At 37.6% G+C, this 14938-nt stretch overlaps 1 protein-coding gene across 2 annotated transcripts in view; it reads right to left on the bottom strand.

Moving 5' to 3' along the window:
• The window catches only part of BRINP3 (BMP/retinoic acid inducible neural specific 3), a 223331-nt gene that overhangs the window by 60191 nt on the left and 148202 nt on the right, over positions 1 to 14938 (bottom strand). For both annotated transcript variants that reach the window (XM_054833452.1, XM_054833453.1), the window contains exons 5-6: positions 8227 to 8332; positions 5159 to 5395 (exon numbers count right to left, since the gene is read on the bottom strand). In XM_054833452.1, the coding sequence (XP_054689427.1) occupies positions 5159 to 5395; positions 8227 to 8332 (343 nt within the window). The remainder of the gene's footprint in view (positions 1 to 5158; positions 5396 to 8226; positions 8333 to 14938) is intronic.

Raw genomic sequence — 14938 nt, 5'->3', positions numbered from 1 at the left:
TGTAACCATAAGCTGTGAAAGTCCAACATACTTCAAAAATTTGAGAATTATTTCAAGGAATCTTTTGACTCTCTTTTTTGTGTGAAAATAATCAACACTTGAGTGCTTAGGTCAAAGTTTTTTCCTGAAATGGAAATATAAGGTTTACTGAGAGGATGAGGTAGGAGGAGGAGCTGGACAAGTCCATGCTCCTATTATCAGGGGCTGAAGGGGTACAGGAAAACTGGCAATATTAACACAACACCACATTGAAAAGGTGGGGTGGGCTACAGGCATACTAGAGAAGATCGCAGTGCTTTAATCTAACTAACGTAGGTTGCTTCCATATATTGGAATATACAGTGAAACTTAGTAGCTTGGGATAACAGCAGGTCAACCAGATTGTCTAGTTGCCCTTTTAGGCTACAGACTCCTGTGAAAGGCTACTTTCATGCACATTAAGAACGGGTAAATGAACCACTGCTTGATTCCATTAGAGGTGATATTTTTAGGCCACTTGTTAGATAAGAACACAGCTTCTTGGAATGATGTTCTCAGAGAGAACTTTGCTTACACATTAATTCAGCCAAAGGCCTCAAGAAACTAATGAAATTTGTTAATAAAGGTTGAACAGCTTTAGTACGGATTTTTGATAAGGAAACAGCTGCTCATTTGCAAGGGTAGTAGCTGAGTCTGGAGGCCACAAGATATGATAGAGAATAAGCAGATGGTTCAGAGTAAACAATTTAAAGTAGCTCTTGTAATTTCTTTGAGAACTTAGTATATATTCTGATATTAAGAGGTTATATGAAGCTCATTGAGTTAATAGTGATCAAGTGTGTATTGCTGGAGGGAAGCTAGAGAGATGAAAAAGGCAGCCAAATTTACTGGGAGATAAATAACACACTGCTTCATGTCCTCCTAAATGAGATTCAAGTAGTTAAAAGGTGCCAGAAGACCCTGAGTGAAATTAAATCTGCACATAACAATGACACATTCTGAACTGGAATATGTTTGGTCATCTAATCTATAATAATCATAGTTGCTCAAAAGAGAATTGTGACTACCAGCAAACCCAAATTGCAGACTAGGGTCCTCCTGTGTGAAAACCAGGAAAATTCCTTAATCACAGAGTAACAGAGTGGTTGAGGTGGGAAAGAACCTCTGGTCCAAACCCCTGCTCAAGCAGGGCCACCTAGACCCAGCTGACCTTGATCACATCCAGACAACTTTTGAATATCTCCAAAGAGGAAGACTCCACAACTTCCCTGGCCAACCTGTGCCAGCACTCTGTCACCTTCACAGTAAAAAAGTGTTTCCTGATATTCAGAGAGAATCTCCTGTGCTTCAGTTTGTGCCCATTGCCTCTGGTCCTGTCACTGGGCACCACCAAAAAGATCCTGACTCCATCTTCTTTGTGCCTTCCCTTCATGTATTTTTCTATATTGATAAGATCCCCCTGAGCCTTCTTTTCTCCAGGTTGAATAGTCCCAGCTCTCTCAGCTTTTCCTCATAAAAGAGATACTCCAAAACCTTCATCATCTTTGAGGACTCTCTCCAATATACCCATGTCTCTCTTGTACTGAGAAGCCCAGAGCTGGACGTAATACTCCAGGTGTGGCCTCACCAGTGCTGAGGAGAGGGGATGGATCCTCTTACTCAACCTGTTGACAACAGTCCTCCTAATGCAGCCCAGTTTATCATCAGCTGCCTTTGCTGCAAGGGCACACTGATGGCTCACGGTCAACCTAGAGTCCACCAGGACCCCCAGGTCCTTTTCTGCCAAGCTGCGTTCCAGCTGAGTGGCCCCCAGCATGACCTGGTGCCTGGTGCAGGACTCCTCAGGTGCAGGACTATGGATTTCTCCTTGATGAACTTCATGAGGTTCCTGATGTGGTACATGCTTTCATTTCACCCAACATTACCTTCATAGAACATGATCGCTCATTGTGGTTGGACATGTATGCATGGAGTGGTTATACTACATTATTACCTTTTTGCAGTTGTAATTGTAGTGTTGAGGACCTTTGACTTTTAACTAGGTACACACATTTTTCTTTTGCATCTCATGATTTAAAAGGTAAAACTTCCTAATTTGGAAGAGAGCAATAGGCTGTAGAGAAAACAATCCTGTTGCTTTTTTTTTTTCCTTTCCTTTTCTTTTCTTTATTTCTAGAAATTCAGATGGAGAGTTTCAAAGGCACAAGCTAAATCTAGGTACCCAATGATTTCAAATGGTATTTAGGCATTGAAGAACTGCCATTTTTTTCTTGAAAAAAATCTATTCCTCAGTTGTTTTATCTTGAACAGACAGAAGGAGAGATAACAATGAGAGTAAACAAATAATCTTAAATAGAATATTTAATTCTTCCTCTTTAGGCTAAATTCTGTCCACAGGTAATGTGCATGACCTCAAGTGAACCCAGTAAGGTTTACAGGTCTGTATTCGGGAACAAAATTTGTTTCTGGATTCAGACAACTATTTTGTTATATGTAAGGTAAGGAAGGGTATGGAAGGCAGAAAAGTTAGAAAATTAATACACTTGTATTTAGCTTCACTTGAATCTGGAGTTCATAGTGTCAAAGACTGGAATTCATTCATTCATTCATTCATTCCTCTGCAGTTAGCAGTAGACTGTATGGGCCAGTAGTTAGTGATCTGGATTATCCTGTCCCTTGTCTACTCAGACTAAATTACTAAATAATATGACCTTCTTTCACCCTACTCTTTTCTAGCTAATTTATTTTTATTATGAATTGATTAGAATAAAACAACATACTCTTATCTCAACAGCTGACTTCCACCAATTTAGACAAAGACTGAAGGATATATATCCCACATCAAAGTTGTAAAATACCTGTCTAAAACACTAGTTTTGTTTAATAAAGGGCATTTTTGTTCTTAGAACATGCTATTAACATTAATCAGACCACGCTGATATTTGTTAATACTGTTTTTCATAATTTAAATGTTGCACAAGCTGTAAATTTTTCAGAATATGTCTCAGCAATCGCTGCGAATAGAAATGTTTACAGACCACATGTGACAGTACTGGAAGAGCAGTTCAGATGGTAATATATGATTTATGTAGGAAGGTTGAATGGGCGATGACTAAGCTATCTGTCAAAATTTCACACGCTGACTTTTTTTCAACAAAGTACAGACCCATACACATGCAAGGTTACCTATCTCATCTTTCCATGAACATCTTTATGCACAACAGTTTATAAGTTAAAAGCAGATTTTCTAAGCTACCTTTGACATGTGGAAGTCATGCTTTGTATATTTATTAGATTAAAAAAAATATTTAAATAATTCAAGGGCTAAAGAGTGGGTGTGGCAGATAATCATGTTAATAATCTATATTTCACACCTTTAAGTAACCACACCTACTAGCAATTACCTAATTGACAGATGTATGTGAAGTTGCCATTTTAGTGATTCACACAGCGTGGCTAAAGAGCCTTTTTTAAAAGCATAGAATTTAACTCTTACCCATTTTTCCCCTGACATTCATGTCTCAGTCCTGAACATAGGACTATACGTGTAGCTGACAGCTACTCAAACCCAGAAGTAATTTGATGTTCCTCTACAGCTTGCTATGAGAATCCTCCACAGATTTGGATATGTGTGCTCTTTCAGCTTAACTGAAATTGCTGTTAAGTAGGTGCCATCAGATGACATTCTTCAGGCACTGAACAGCATCACATCCCATTCAAATAGGACAAAACACGGTAAACAGAACCGTGCCCTTCTGCAGAGTCAATAAGCTTATTCTTGTTTGCAAAGTACTCAGTGGTAGCATGACTCCATAAATGCTTAAAGATGTCAAAATAGTCATTAGGAAAATGCACTTTTACACATACAAAAACAGAAACATAAAATCATGCTTTTATAATCAGTGTGTGATCCTCCAAGGAGAAATATTGTAAGTTCTGGTGTCCTCATGCTAGAGTGAGACCAGAGCTGGGAAAGGGCCTGAGACCGTACAAACAGACTCAGATTTAGGCATCAGGTCTCACTAAAAGTTACTACAACTGAAATTTTAATTGATATAGGGTCTTTTTAAATTCTCTAACCTTGAATTGAGAAATCAGTCTTTAACGATAAAGAAATAAATATAAAAAATGAATGTATACAATGTACTGTTCACAGTGAAGTATTGTACTGATATTTCTTCTCTCCCACACTCTTCCCATGACCACTGAATAGTCTTCCCTCTCTCTTCTACAGACTCATTCTTTTTCTCCAACACAGCTCTGTAAAAACTCTGATTTTTTTGCTTTTTCCTGCTTCTCCCTTATGTCCCTAATTTATTTTTTTTTTTTCTTGGTGATTTTTCCCAGGTCTGCTGAGCTCTCCTTACTTTTCCCACCATCTGGCTAGACAGCTGTTACCGATATCACTGAGTGAGTGAGCTGTGAAAACAGTTGTTCAGAAGCTGATTTTACCTGCAGTTCCCATTCTCTATGGGACTGGAAGTTCTGATGATCAGGACAGGTGAAATGATGTATGAAACAAACCTTGATGCTTTAAAGAAAACCAATGTGGCACAAACATGTTGTAGAGACAACATGGATAGGTCCAGTTTAAACAGAAATTATTTGAAGAAGGAAGTTGCCAACTACAAGGGGATGAAATGTTAATTACTTGGTAAATCAAGGGCTGGCTGTGCTCTCTGTGTCAGCTTCATGGTGCCACTGGAGGGACAGGATAAAGGGGAAGTACAGGAGAAACTTTGACCCAATACTGAAAAATGGATGTGAAATGAAGCAGCTGTTTCAGCTGCATTACAGAACAAAAATGCAGAGTACCCATATAAAGTGTATAACCTGACTTTGTTCCTCATTTGTTCTCCTTTCTGCCTCCTCCAGTACACTTCTTGCTCTATCAGGGACCAAGTCCTCACGGCTCTGGTCTCCACAAAGTATAGCAAATGAAGACTCAAACACAGCTGCCTAAATCCTGATATAATTACACAGACTGCTGATCATCATGACGTGAGGACAACACTTCCTATCAGAAAGTTATAATAATTAAGACTCAGATCCAGGATGCGTTGAAATATGTTTAGCTTTAGATGTACAAACCATTCTGGAGATTTCATATGGAGTCTGCTGTATAAATACTTTTTGTGAGATACAGCTAAACAGACAAAAATTTTATAAAACATCTCACCAGATTCTTCAAATTCACTGTTGTATGCATTCCAAGTCTCACTTATGCGGAGCAGATTTTCTTCCATGGCTTGAATGTCCATGTAGGGACAGTTGCACTCTGGGAATTTGGGACCACACTGGCACCAGCAGTCATTGTCCTTGCAGATGAACTCCCCCTCTGAATTGCAGGCGATATAGCTCAGAGCTGCCTGGACAAAATGTTCTTGCAGATACTCAGGCAGGATGACTTGAAGACCTGAAGGAAATAGAGTCAGTATTAAGTTATTAAATGCAGAGGAATGCTCGAGCCAAGAAGCTTCCCCAACTTATGTAACAGGCAAACAAACAAACAAAAAATATGAAAAAGGAAACTATATGGCTTTTTCTGGTCAATTTGCACATCTGTCTAGCATTTGCACTATGTCATATGTTTCCTTTCTTAACAATTCATTTCGGATATGTTCCTCAAGTTTCCCCCTCAGCATGGAACATCCATTCCAATAACTAGTAACCCGTGTTCCTCAGAGCATTTCCTGGCGTAATTAATTCTAGGGGAATTGTCAAAAACAGAAAGAAAGGATTACATCAACTTCTCCTTGTAAAGAATTGCTGAATGAACAGCCTGAGCAGTAAGAGCTTTGCAGTACAGAAGCATGCAGCTGAATTATAATCTTGGTACTAGCAGATAATGCAAATTTTGAGAGTGCTGATGAAGGGAAAGCAGCCCTGAAAGACAGAGTAAAGAGACAGAATGATTAGGAAAAGAGGTGTGAAGGTAAACATTTCCATTCTGTACTGGACTTGTTTTCCATGTTGCCTTTGACACAACAAGATATAGCTTGTCTGAATAACTCTGGTTATCTCTTCATGATTCTGTACAAACAAACTAAGAAGAATGGGGAAAATTGAGTTGGAGGCAATTTTAGAAAAATAAAATTCAGCTGATATTTCATTTCTTATAACATTGGTATTTAATTGCGAAGGGACAGTTTATTGGAAGTGATGGGTAAGAGTATAAAACCATGAGAAAGAAAATTAATTCTTAAATGTATGAAAGGTTTAGCATGGAGAAAGGGTGCAAAGTCTAGCTCCTATCGTGTTTCAAAAAAACTCCTGCTATGTCACAAATCCCTTTGCAAAATGTTGTCACACTGTGTGCCTTGCCGCAGCACGTCACATTGATGAATCTGGACCACAGAGCCGGTGAAGCAAAAATTCAGAATATTTGTGAATAGAAATTTAGACTTACTCATCTGAAAATTTTGAACATAGTTTACATGATCCCAATGATGGGAATGAGTATTTCATATAGAAACATTTTCACTAACTAGCTATCAGTCACTCTACCTACAACAGTAATCAACCAATCAAAAAGCCACTGCAAGGTACATTATTTTTTTATTATTATTATTTTTTGTTATTATTTTCTTTGGAAAAATAAACTCTCTGGAGCCAGTGGAGCTTATTTGCTGGCCAAGTAATTTCTCAGCATACAGACTGGTTATTTCTGATGTAGGTTTCTTTTACATAGGCATGTGGACAATTTCATAGACATCTATCCCTTATTTTTAGGTATATAAAAATGATGACTGTAACAGTAATTTCATAACCTTTCCGAGTCAAAAGTGATATCACAATTGCTAAAACCAGGTCTGTCCATGCTTTCTTCTAACTCATGTCAAAATTTGTAAAACACTGTTGGTACCTGAGTAAACTTTTCAATGTACTTCTATACTTGTGAAAAGCCTTGAAATTGTGAAAGGAAACGAAAGCCCAGAAAAACAAACTTGAGTCTTGTTCAGTTCTTCCATGACAAGTATGAAATAGTTTATGCAGTTCTGATAATATATTTCTCATAATGACAATCCAATAGCATGCGTCCAACCACTGTCTGAGGCATGCAAAGGTTATTTTACAAATTTTAACTGACAACCATTGTGCATATGCTGGAGACCATTAAAAATCATAAATTATTTCTAGAAACGTATCATTGCATCCCAGTGGAAATGACAAGTTCTTTTTTAAAAAATACACACTGTCTCTGAAATTATTGTATGATTTTATGGCTTTTAACTTATTCTGAGGAGAGAGAAAGGAAAGAGGAAAAAAAGCACATGGATGTTTTAAACGGGAAGATAATCTTTCTTATTAGTCAGCAACAACTTCACACTATATGTCCAATTGATTTATGAACCAATATGGAAAAAATTTAAAACTGGAAATAATTGTATAGCTACCTGTAATTGCAAATTAAGAACTGGATTCTTCTCTCATGGTATATACATAGAGGTACACCCAAGTATATAAATTATTGAGAATTTAGTCTTTTTTCATAGTAATAATAAGTTGCTCATGCTACATTTGTGTGACTGAAAAAAGCAATTAATAATGGCCTAATACCATAGAGGGTGAATTTTCAGAAATGTTTGTGTACCTAATATGAAGGTAGGGAAAAGCGTCTACTGGAATTAATTAGAAATTGTGTCTTTTTTATTCCTTTTCCTTCTCCCCCCCTCTTTTTTTCCTCTTTTTCTTTTCCTTTTCCTTTTCTTTTTCCTCTTTCAACATATATAATTACTATTATATCTCTGATGAGTGACATGCCTAACATTCCAAGTTTTCTTAAAATTCCCAAGAGGAGCCTTTGGACTCTTCATTATTTAGAGCCTTTGAAAATCTTTATGCTGCTCCTCCAGTGGCTCCAGCCATTTCAGTGGGACAGCTGCGTGAGGCAGAAGCTACTGCTCGGTCTGTGCAAAGCAGGCTGAGCACACTAAATGTCACTCCCTGCTTGGTGGAATCTGTGGGAATTCAGGCTGTTTAAACAGTGTGCAAGTGGTTGCTAAAGAGGGCTGTAAAATGTTAACGGCATTATTCAAATTATTTTCTGATGTGTACAGAAATTGTTTCCATTTCAAAGGCGACATGAGTTACTGACATTTCCTTCACTTTGTCTAGAACGTACTTATTGCGCACACACAAAAAAATTAGGAAAATGACCTTTTATGAGGTGGAAGAAAGAAAAACAAATAGTGTGATAAATGTCATCCTGTTCCAAAACAAATTAATGAAATTGCACCTACATACCTTGCAACTGAATCTTATTTTCAGGACTCTGAACCAGAACAGAGCTGACAGAATCTAGGTTGTCATAGTTACTGCAGCCAAGAGGACCAGTCCGCGTTTCTGTTACCTGATGGTAAGGGAATGGAAAAGCATTTGCTGCATTATTCAAAACAGACTGAGGAGTTCAGAAGCTCATTTCACAAAGTTTCTCTTTAGTTCAGCTGGTGGTACATTTCCAACTTAATTAAGGTGAAATAGCTCAATTTAATTATGAAAAGTATGACTGCAAATGTTTTACCAGTACCACAAACTTCAGGGAGCGCTATTTCTATTGCAGAGAATCCTTACAAATACTTTAGCCAGCCAACGGTCTAAAGACAATTTATTTCTTCATAGCTATGGGAATTAGAATGAGTTTAATAAACGTGGTTCATGAAAATGAGGACTCTGATTTTCACTGATGAAACTTGTGCACATGGCAAGTCCTTGTTGAAATCATGGAAAAAACTTTGACTTTTCCTGTGTAGCACAGCAGGATTCACAAGTAAAAACTTTTTATGAGCTGTATTTATAATGGTGGTAGCAGTGGGACATTTGTCATTGGGAAATACCTAAGATAAGTTTAGACATTAAACTCTAGATATCCTGCCTGTTGTAATCACCGAATCCATGACCGCAGAAACAAAATACAGCTAAATTTATCGAAACAGAATTGCCACAAGTAGAGCTCTGGCTTAACAGTTGAGGATTGTGTCTGGCAACAAGCAGTTATTTAAATGAGTAAATACATTTTAGTATTTAAGTAAAAAAGACAACAAGTGATTTATATGCTTCATGGAATATTATAGATAATTCTTAAGTGTCAACAAAATAATGATAAATTCTAATTTCTTTTTTAAATGTTATGCTAAGCAAAATAAAATAAAATAAAATAAAATAAAATAAAATAAAATAAAATAAAATTAAAGTTTAATGTAGCTTCTCAGAAGCACTGCAACTTTGGAAGCAATGCTGTGATGCCCAGAGGGCAGGCAGGCAGCTCCACTGCAAATAAGGCAGCACCTCAGTTTTTGGTTTGGGATTTTTTTTTTACCTCTATAGGGAGTCAAGGAAAAAACCTGAACCCTTAGGACAGATGAGTATACCATGATCTCACATTTTTTAAATCGAATCGAGTGGTGTTGAAAATTCATGGTTTTGTAGTTCCTTCTCCTTTTCCCTAAGACCAGGCAGAAAGAAGAAAGCCAAAGAGGAATAAAAGTAATACAAACAGAGCCATAGCAGGAAATCCTGGCCATGGGATATTGTCCCAGTCTCCTTTACTGCCAAAGTACAACCAATTCCTCTATCATACCCCCTCCCAAACTGCTCCCAGCCACCATCCTGGAACTTCTAAGCTCTCTTCCTCTTACCATCTCAGAGGTTGTGGCCAGATTTACCCTTATTTGGTGATTTGCCTCAGTTTTGAATACAATCACTGTTACTTCAGGTATTGTATTCAGCTCTGGATCTCCTGGAGAATAAGCCTAAATTATAGGTGAAGGAGCTCATTTCCAAAACACATACCTCCATTGAGCAGCAGACTGACATGCAAACAGACAAGTAACAAGAAAAAGCTTGATATTTTAACAATCTGTTTTGAAAAGAATATAAAGGTTTACTAAAATAATCCATGAATGTTCATGTTGCTTAGGACTGCCTGGCTCTCACAGTTTGTGCTACCACCAGCACGTGTGGGTGGCTGCAGCCGGATCATGTTATTCTTGAAGCCAATGAGGTTTCACATTTTCCAAGATCTCTTGCACTTTTGCAAAGTAAATACAAAATCTTAGGCTATTCCAAGGTCTTGGCATCTTTCCGTCACTTTGAACTAGTGTTCCTGAGAGTGGAGGAAGAGACCCTTTGCAATGCCAGCAGCCCGTGGAGAGGACACACAGAACTAGCTTCAGCCAAACCTGTTAGCAGAGTGCCAGCTGCACGAGGAAATGAGATGGAGTCAGGATGTCTCCTCCCTGCACATATTTAGCAGTCTTTAATATTTATGCCAGGGCCAGATTTACCACGTTTTTTGCTTAATCATCCCGAATCAGCACAAAGACTCTTGCACGGGCATCAGATTTGGCTTGGACATGGCCAGAATGACAATTTTGATTTACCTGTGATCCTTCAGTCCTCTTCCTCTCCCAACAAGTGGTCTAAAATTTCATTCTAAAATCTCATTTTTGCGTAGTACCCCCAGCCCATATACAGAATCCTGATCTGTTTATACAACAACAGAACCAGTCCTCTACATTAAATAAATCGCCAGAAGACAATAAAAGAGGGGTGAATGTTATGAATTTTATCCTAGTTCTGAAAGATTATGCCTAGCATTTATCTATGCAATTCTTTATTTAAAGATCCATCTATTTTAGTGTTGTTTTCTTTTGTATATTATCATTATCCTTTCCAACCATTTGTCTATAAGGCAGTGCACCTTCATAGAGTTATATGAAATGTATAACCTACAAAGCCAATTTTACAATTCCTATCCATTCTTATTATTCTTATGCCTCCTGAAATGACCATATAAGTAAGGTTAGTAAGTAGCTTTATAATTATTGTGTCCCTTTGTGTTCATGCATCTTCATTTGGATTAGGCAAGACATAGGTGGAGACTTCCACCATTTTGATTATGGGAGAGAGAGCACTTGGTGTGTTTAGGTGTGTCAAGAGGCAGAATGGGGAAAAATCATCATTAAATGGCTTTTTTGACTTTTAGAGACTGGTTATATAAACCCACGGATTCAAAAGAAAACGATATATATATGAAAAAACCTGAGCACGGTTAGATTTTAAGATGACTTACAGACATTCATGACTATTATAGGTAAGCAATAAAATATTGTTCTAATAACAGCAATAATAAATAATACTCCATAAATACAGCAATAAATAAGGACCTTTTCCAAACATTGTGTTTTCACTCAAATCTATATATTTGTATTATTCATTCTTTTACTTTTCCAAGTACCCTTGCCTTCCTCTGTCAACTCCTTTGCTCTGGCACTCTTAGTTTCTGCATAGAAAACACATTGCCAGAAGAAAATCAAAATGTACAGTCCCGATATGCAACAAAGAAAGACTAAAGCAGATGAAAATCATCCAAACTCCAAATTCCCATGGATGACACTTCTAGTCAGAGGTCAAAGTGATGTAGTTACATATGCTTTTTATACTCTGTACAAATCCTACTCAACAAAGATTGGAAATCAGAAGAAAACTTTGAGTAGTTGATAAATGAAAGCCTCCAATTTCTGTCAAGTTTTCTGATCGAATGCAAGGATTTAATTTTGGGGTAACTCATTTTGATAACAAAGGAGACTACAGAGGGAAAAAATAAGGTCCAAATGTATTAATTCTGGTTTGATCCAAGTGTTACTGAAATCGCTGATGATTTTACATTTTTTTGTTTCAGGAACAATAGAAACAAAATTGGAAGGGCAATGGCACTTCCTTCATTATCTTTCAAGCAGACAAGTGTGACTGTATTTAATCCCAAGATCACAGCTGAAAAGTATTTTTTTGTCTGAAAGTATACAATAAAAGATAAACCAAAAGAGGAGAGGGAAAGGTGAAGTGTAAATGCAGAGTATGCTAAGATGCTAGCGTAGTCCAGAGGTGATTGCACATGTGCGAAGAGCATCATAATCACGTGCTTGTTTTGCAAGAGCTAGACCTGCAGTCCATAAAGAACGCTAACTCACAAAGCAAAATACCGCAGAACAAAGTTATTTAATAACCAAAACTCCCCATGAACCAGTAACAAAATATGTGTGAAACCATCTGACATGAACCAGGCAGGCTATTCTCAAGTGCCTTGTTTTCAAAGATTATCACAGAACAGGTTTCCCTGGGCAGCAGGGTTTTCAGTTCCCAGAAATAAACTATAACATTTGGCATTAATGAGACAAATGCCTACAGTTTTCAGCCAGTTAAATCTCATAACCATGGTGATAACGACCCGATTATAAGTGCACTGAGAACATACCTCCTAGCACTTAAGCAGGGCTGAATTCTTGTGATATCAGTGGGTAGTATTTCCCTGGGAAACAGTGTGCTTTTTTTGTCCGTGATAATTAAGCCCACAGAAGGCTTTCCTAATAAAAGGGAAATATATTTCTGCAGAGATTTTGTTCCTGGTGCATCCTTTTAAATGCACGTAGCTAATATTCCTAACTATATGCCCGTGCAGGGGTGGTGTGCCGTCTTGCATAAAGGACTGTCCTCTTCAGCAAGACTCTTTAAAAATGTATTTGGCTTCTGAGGAAGATAACTAAGCCAACACAAAGGAGAATGAGACAATGCTAGTCACTTCAAAATAGGCAGCTGCATTCATATTCGTATAAACCTCTTTAATATTTTAAATATTAAAATAAAGATTTAGAGCAAACTCATCATATATACATGACTACTCAGGAAGAAGGTCTCTTCTGAACGATTGGTGCAGGCAGAAGAAAGGGCAAGAGCATGGAGCGGGGAGAATCCTGAAGTCTCCTGTACGACTCTCCTATCAACCTCACCTTCAGGACTTGTCTTACAGCCCATGTCCCCACACACTGTCATCCCTGCACATTCTGCAGTCAGTGCTCATTTCACCTAAAAAAAAGTTGATCAAATGAATAGGAACTAAATGTACTTTCTATTTAGAAGTGGATCTCCTGCCAACTTACTTTTCTTTTCCCCCAGGCTCGACAGTTTTTCACAAAAGCACCTTTCTTTCAGCACTTTCCTTTACCACACAATAGTTGCTGCTCTGCTGCCCTACTTGTGTCATTGAGCATATTAAAAGGCTCCCACTAATTAGTGTGTAATTAAAATAAATCAAATCTTCTGAATGTTTCAAGCACTGATACTTACTATGCTACCAGCTAGATGAACGTTTCTGAAGGAGGTACAGACAAACCAACGGCACCCACAATGTCAGGAGGTGGATTAATGTCTTCAATATTTTTTTTTTTTTTAACTGCCAGCATTCTAAACCTCTAATACCTCATAGGCACGTAACATTTTCAGCACATTTTCTAGCAACAGCATTGATAGCATAGGACTGACTTTTTAATTTGAAGAGCCCACTAACTCAGGAGACCTGGAATTGTTCCCATCATATTTTTCTGTCATCTGCTGTTGTAAAATGGAACAGGAACAGTAAACTTGATCTTTCTGCAAATGAAATAAATTGCAAAATTTCCATTAACTTCATTAGAAGTGGAATAATGACTTCTTTCAAGTTTTTGGGCAAGGAGATGACTTTCAATTTCACTGAATGCAGCAATAAAGGTTCCCAAGAGATCAGTGTAATCCCTCCATTCCCCCTCCTTTGTTTCTACACTCTCAGGAATTTACTGTGAACTAAATGACTACATTACAACAACAATGAAATTGAAATATATTATCCACACATAAAGTATTAAATACCTTGGAAATTAGAATATTCTAGGAATCAGAAATTAACTGAGACAATTTGAATTCTGCTCTGTTGTTACATTTGTTAAAAATACAATTTTTTTCAGGCTGTTTACATTCATCTGATAGGAAGCAATCACCTGTCTGTTCAAGTCTATTCCCCACTATCTCAGAGAACAATTTATTATCTGTAAATTCCAGGAGAAGCCACAAATACATTGAAACAAGTCTTTGATTCTATGCTGTGCCACAGGAAAATTAGACAAGCAACCAATACTGTCAGGAATGCCTCAGATCTGGACTAGCAGGAAACATATAAAGGTTGAACTAACTTCTAAAGATACTTGAGATAGGGGTCAGGTAGGGAGGAGGAAATGATTACTTCTTACGCTGTTCTCTAACGCCAGCTCTGCAGACTGTGCAACACTCCTGAGGCTATGGAAATTGAAAGTCAGGATTTATCCCAGCTGAAATCACTGGCAGCATTGACAGTTCTGGCATTGGAGCCACAATTTTCCCTTTTCAAGGACATTTTAAATCCACTGCATGTCAGATGTCGTGTTCCCGTGCATCCTTACGTAAAGCAACAGGGAAGTTTGCAGCAAATGAGGCTGCTGGCAAAGTGGTCGGGGCAGCGGTACCAGAGCCTTTATCTCCTGCACGTTCAGAAATCAAGGGTGCATCAGCCTCATACAGAGCATAAGGACAGACTTTGTCTCAGAAATAGCAAGTTATCTCCTTTAATTAATCTTGAAGAATAGATGAGAGTGAAGTTCTTTTATGGAGAATTAATAGACTTAGCAAAAAAACATAATAAAAGCTGAGTATTTTGGTTCAATTTACATTTAGATACTTCTGCTTGCCCACATCTTTCTTAAATGAATACTAATGTTATTTTTTCACAACTTTTATTGCCTAAAGAGACAGATGAGCAACGAACAATAAATGAAATCTATACATTTTGTTTAAAAGATAAAATTAGAAACAAACCAGCACAGATACAAATTAAAATAATATTTCATGTTAATAAAAATCTCAAGGTATCTGCAGAAAGCGGAAGCAGAGAAGCCTGCTGAAGTAAAGCCCAATTCCTGACCCTCCATCCTTTTCCAAACGTGACTCCATTACTATATAAAGGACAAAAAGCTCCAAGGAAATCTTGGGGTACGTACTGTAACGGGAGACCATCTACCTACATTTAGCCCAAGTGCAAAATCCCATGCAAGGACTTCCCAAGAGTATCAGGAATAGGATTTATGTCTTCATGGCTCAGTTCCAATATGCAATG

The sequence above is a fragment of the Grus americana genome, chromosome 8 (assembly GCF_028858705.1).
Source record: "Grus americana isolate bGruAme1 chromosome 8, bGruAme1.mat, whole genome shotgun sequence".
Lineage (NCBI taxonomy): Eukaryota > Metazoa > Chordata > Aves > Gruiformes > Gruidae > Grus > Grus americana.
Note: the sequence above shows the minus strand (reverse complement) of the source record. Positions and strands in the feature narration are given on the sequence as shown.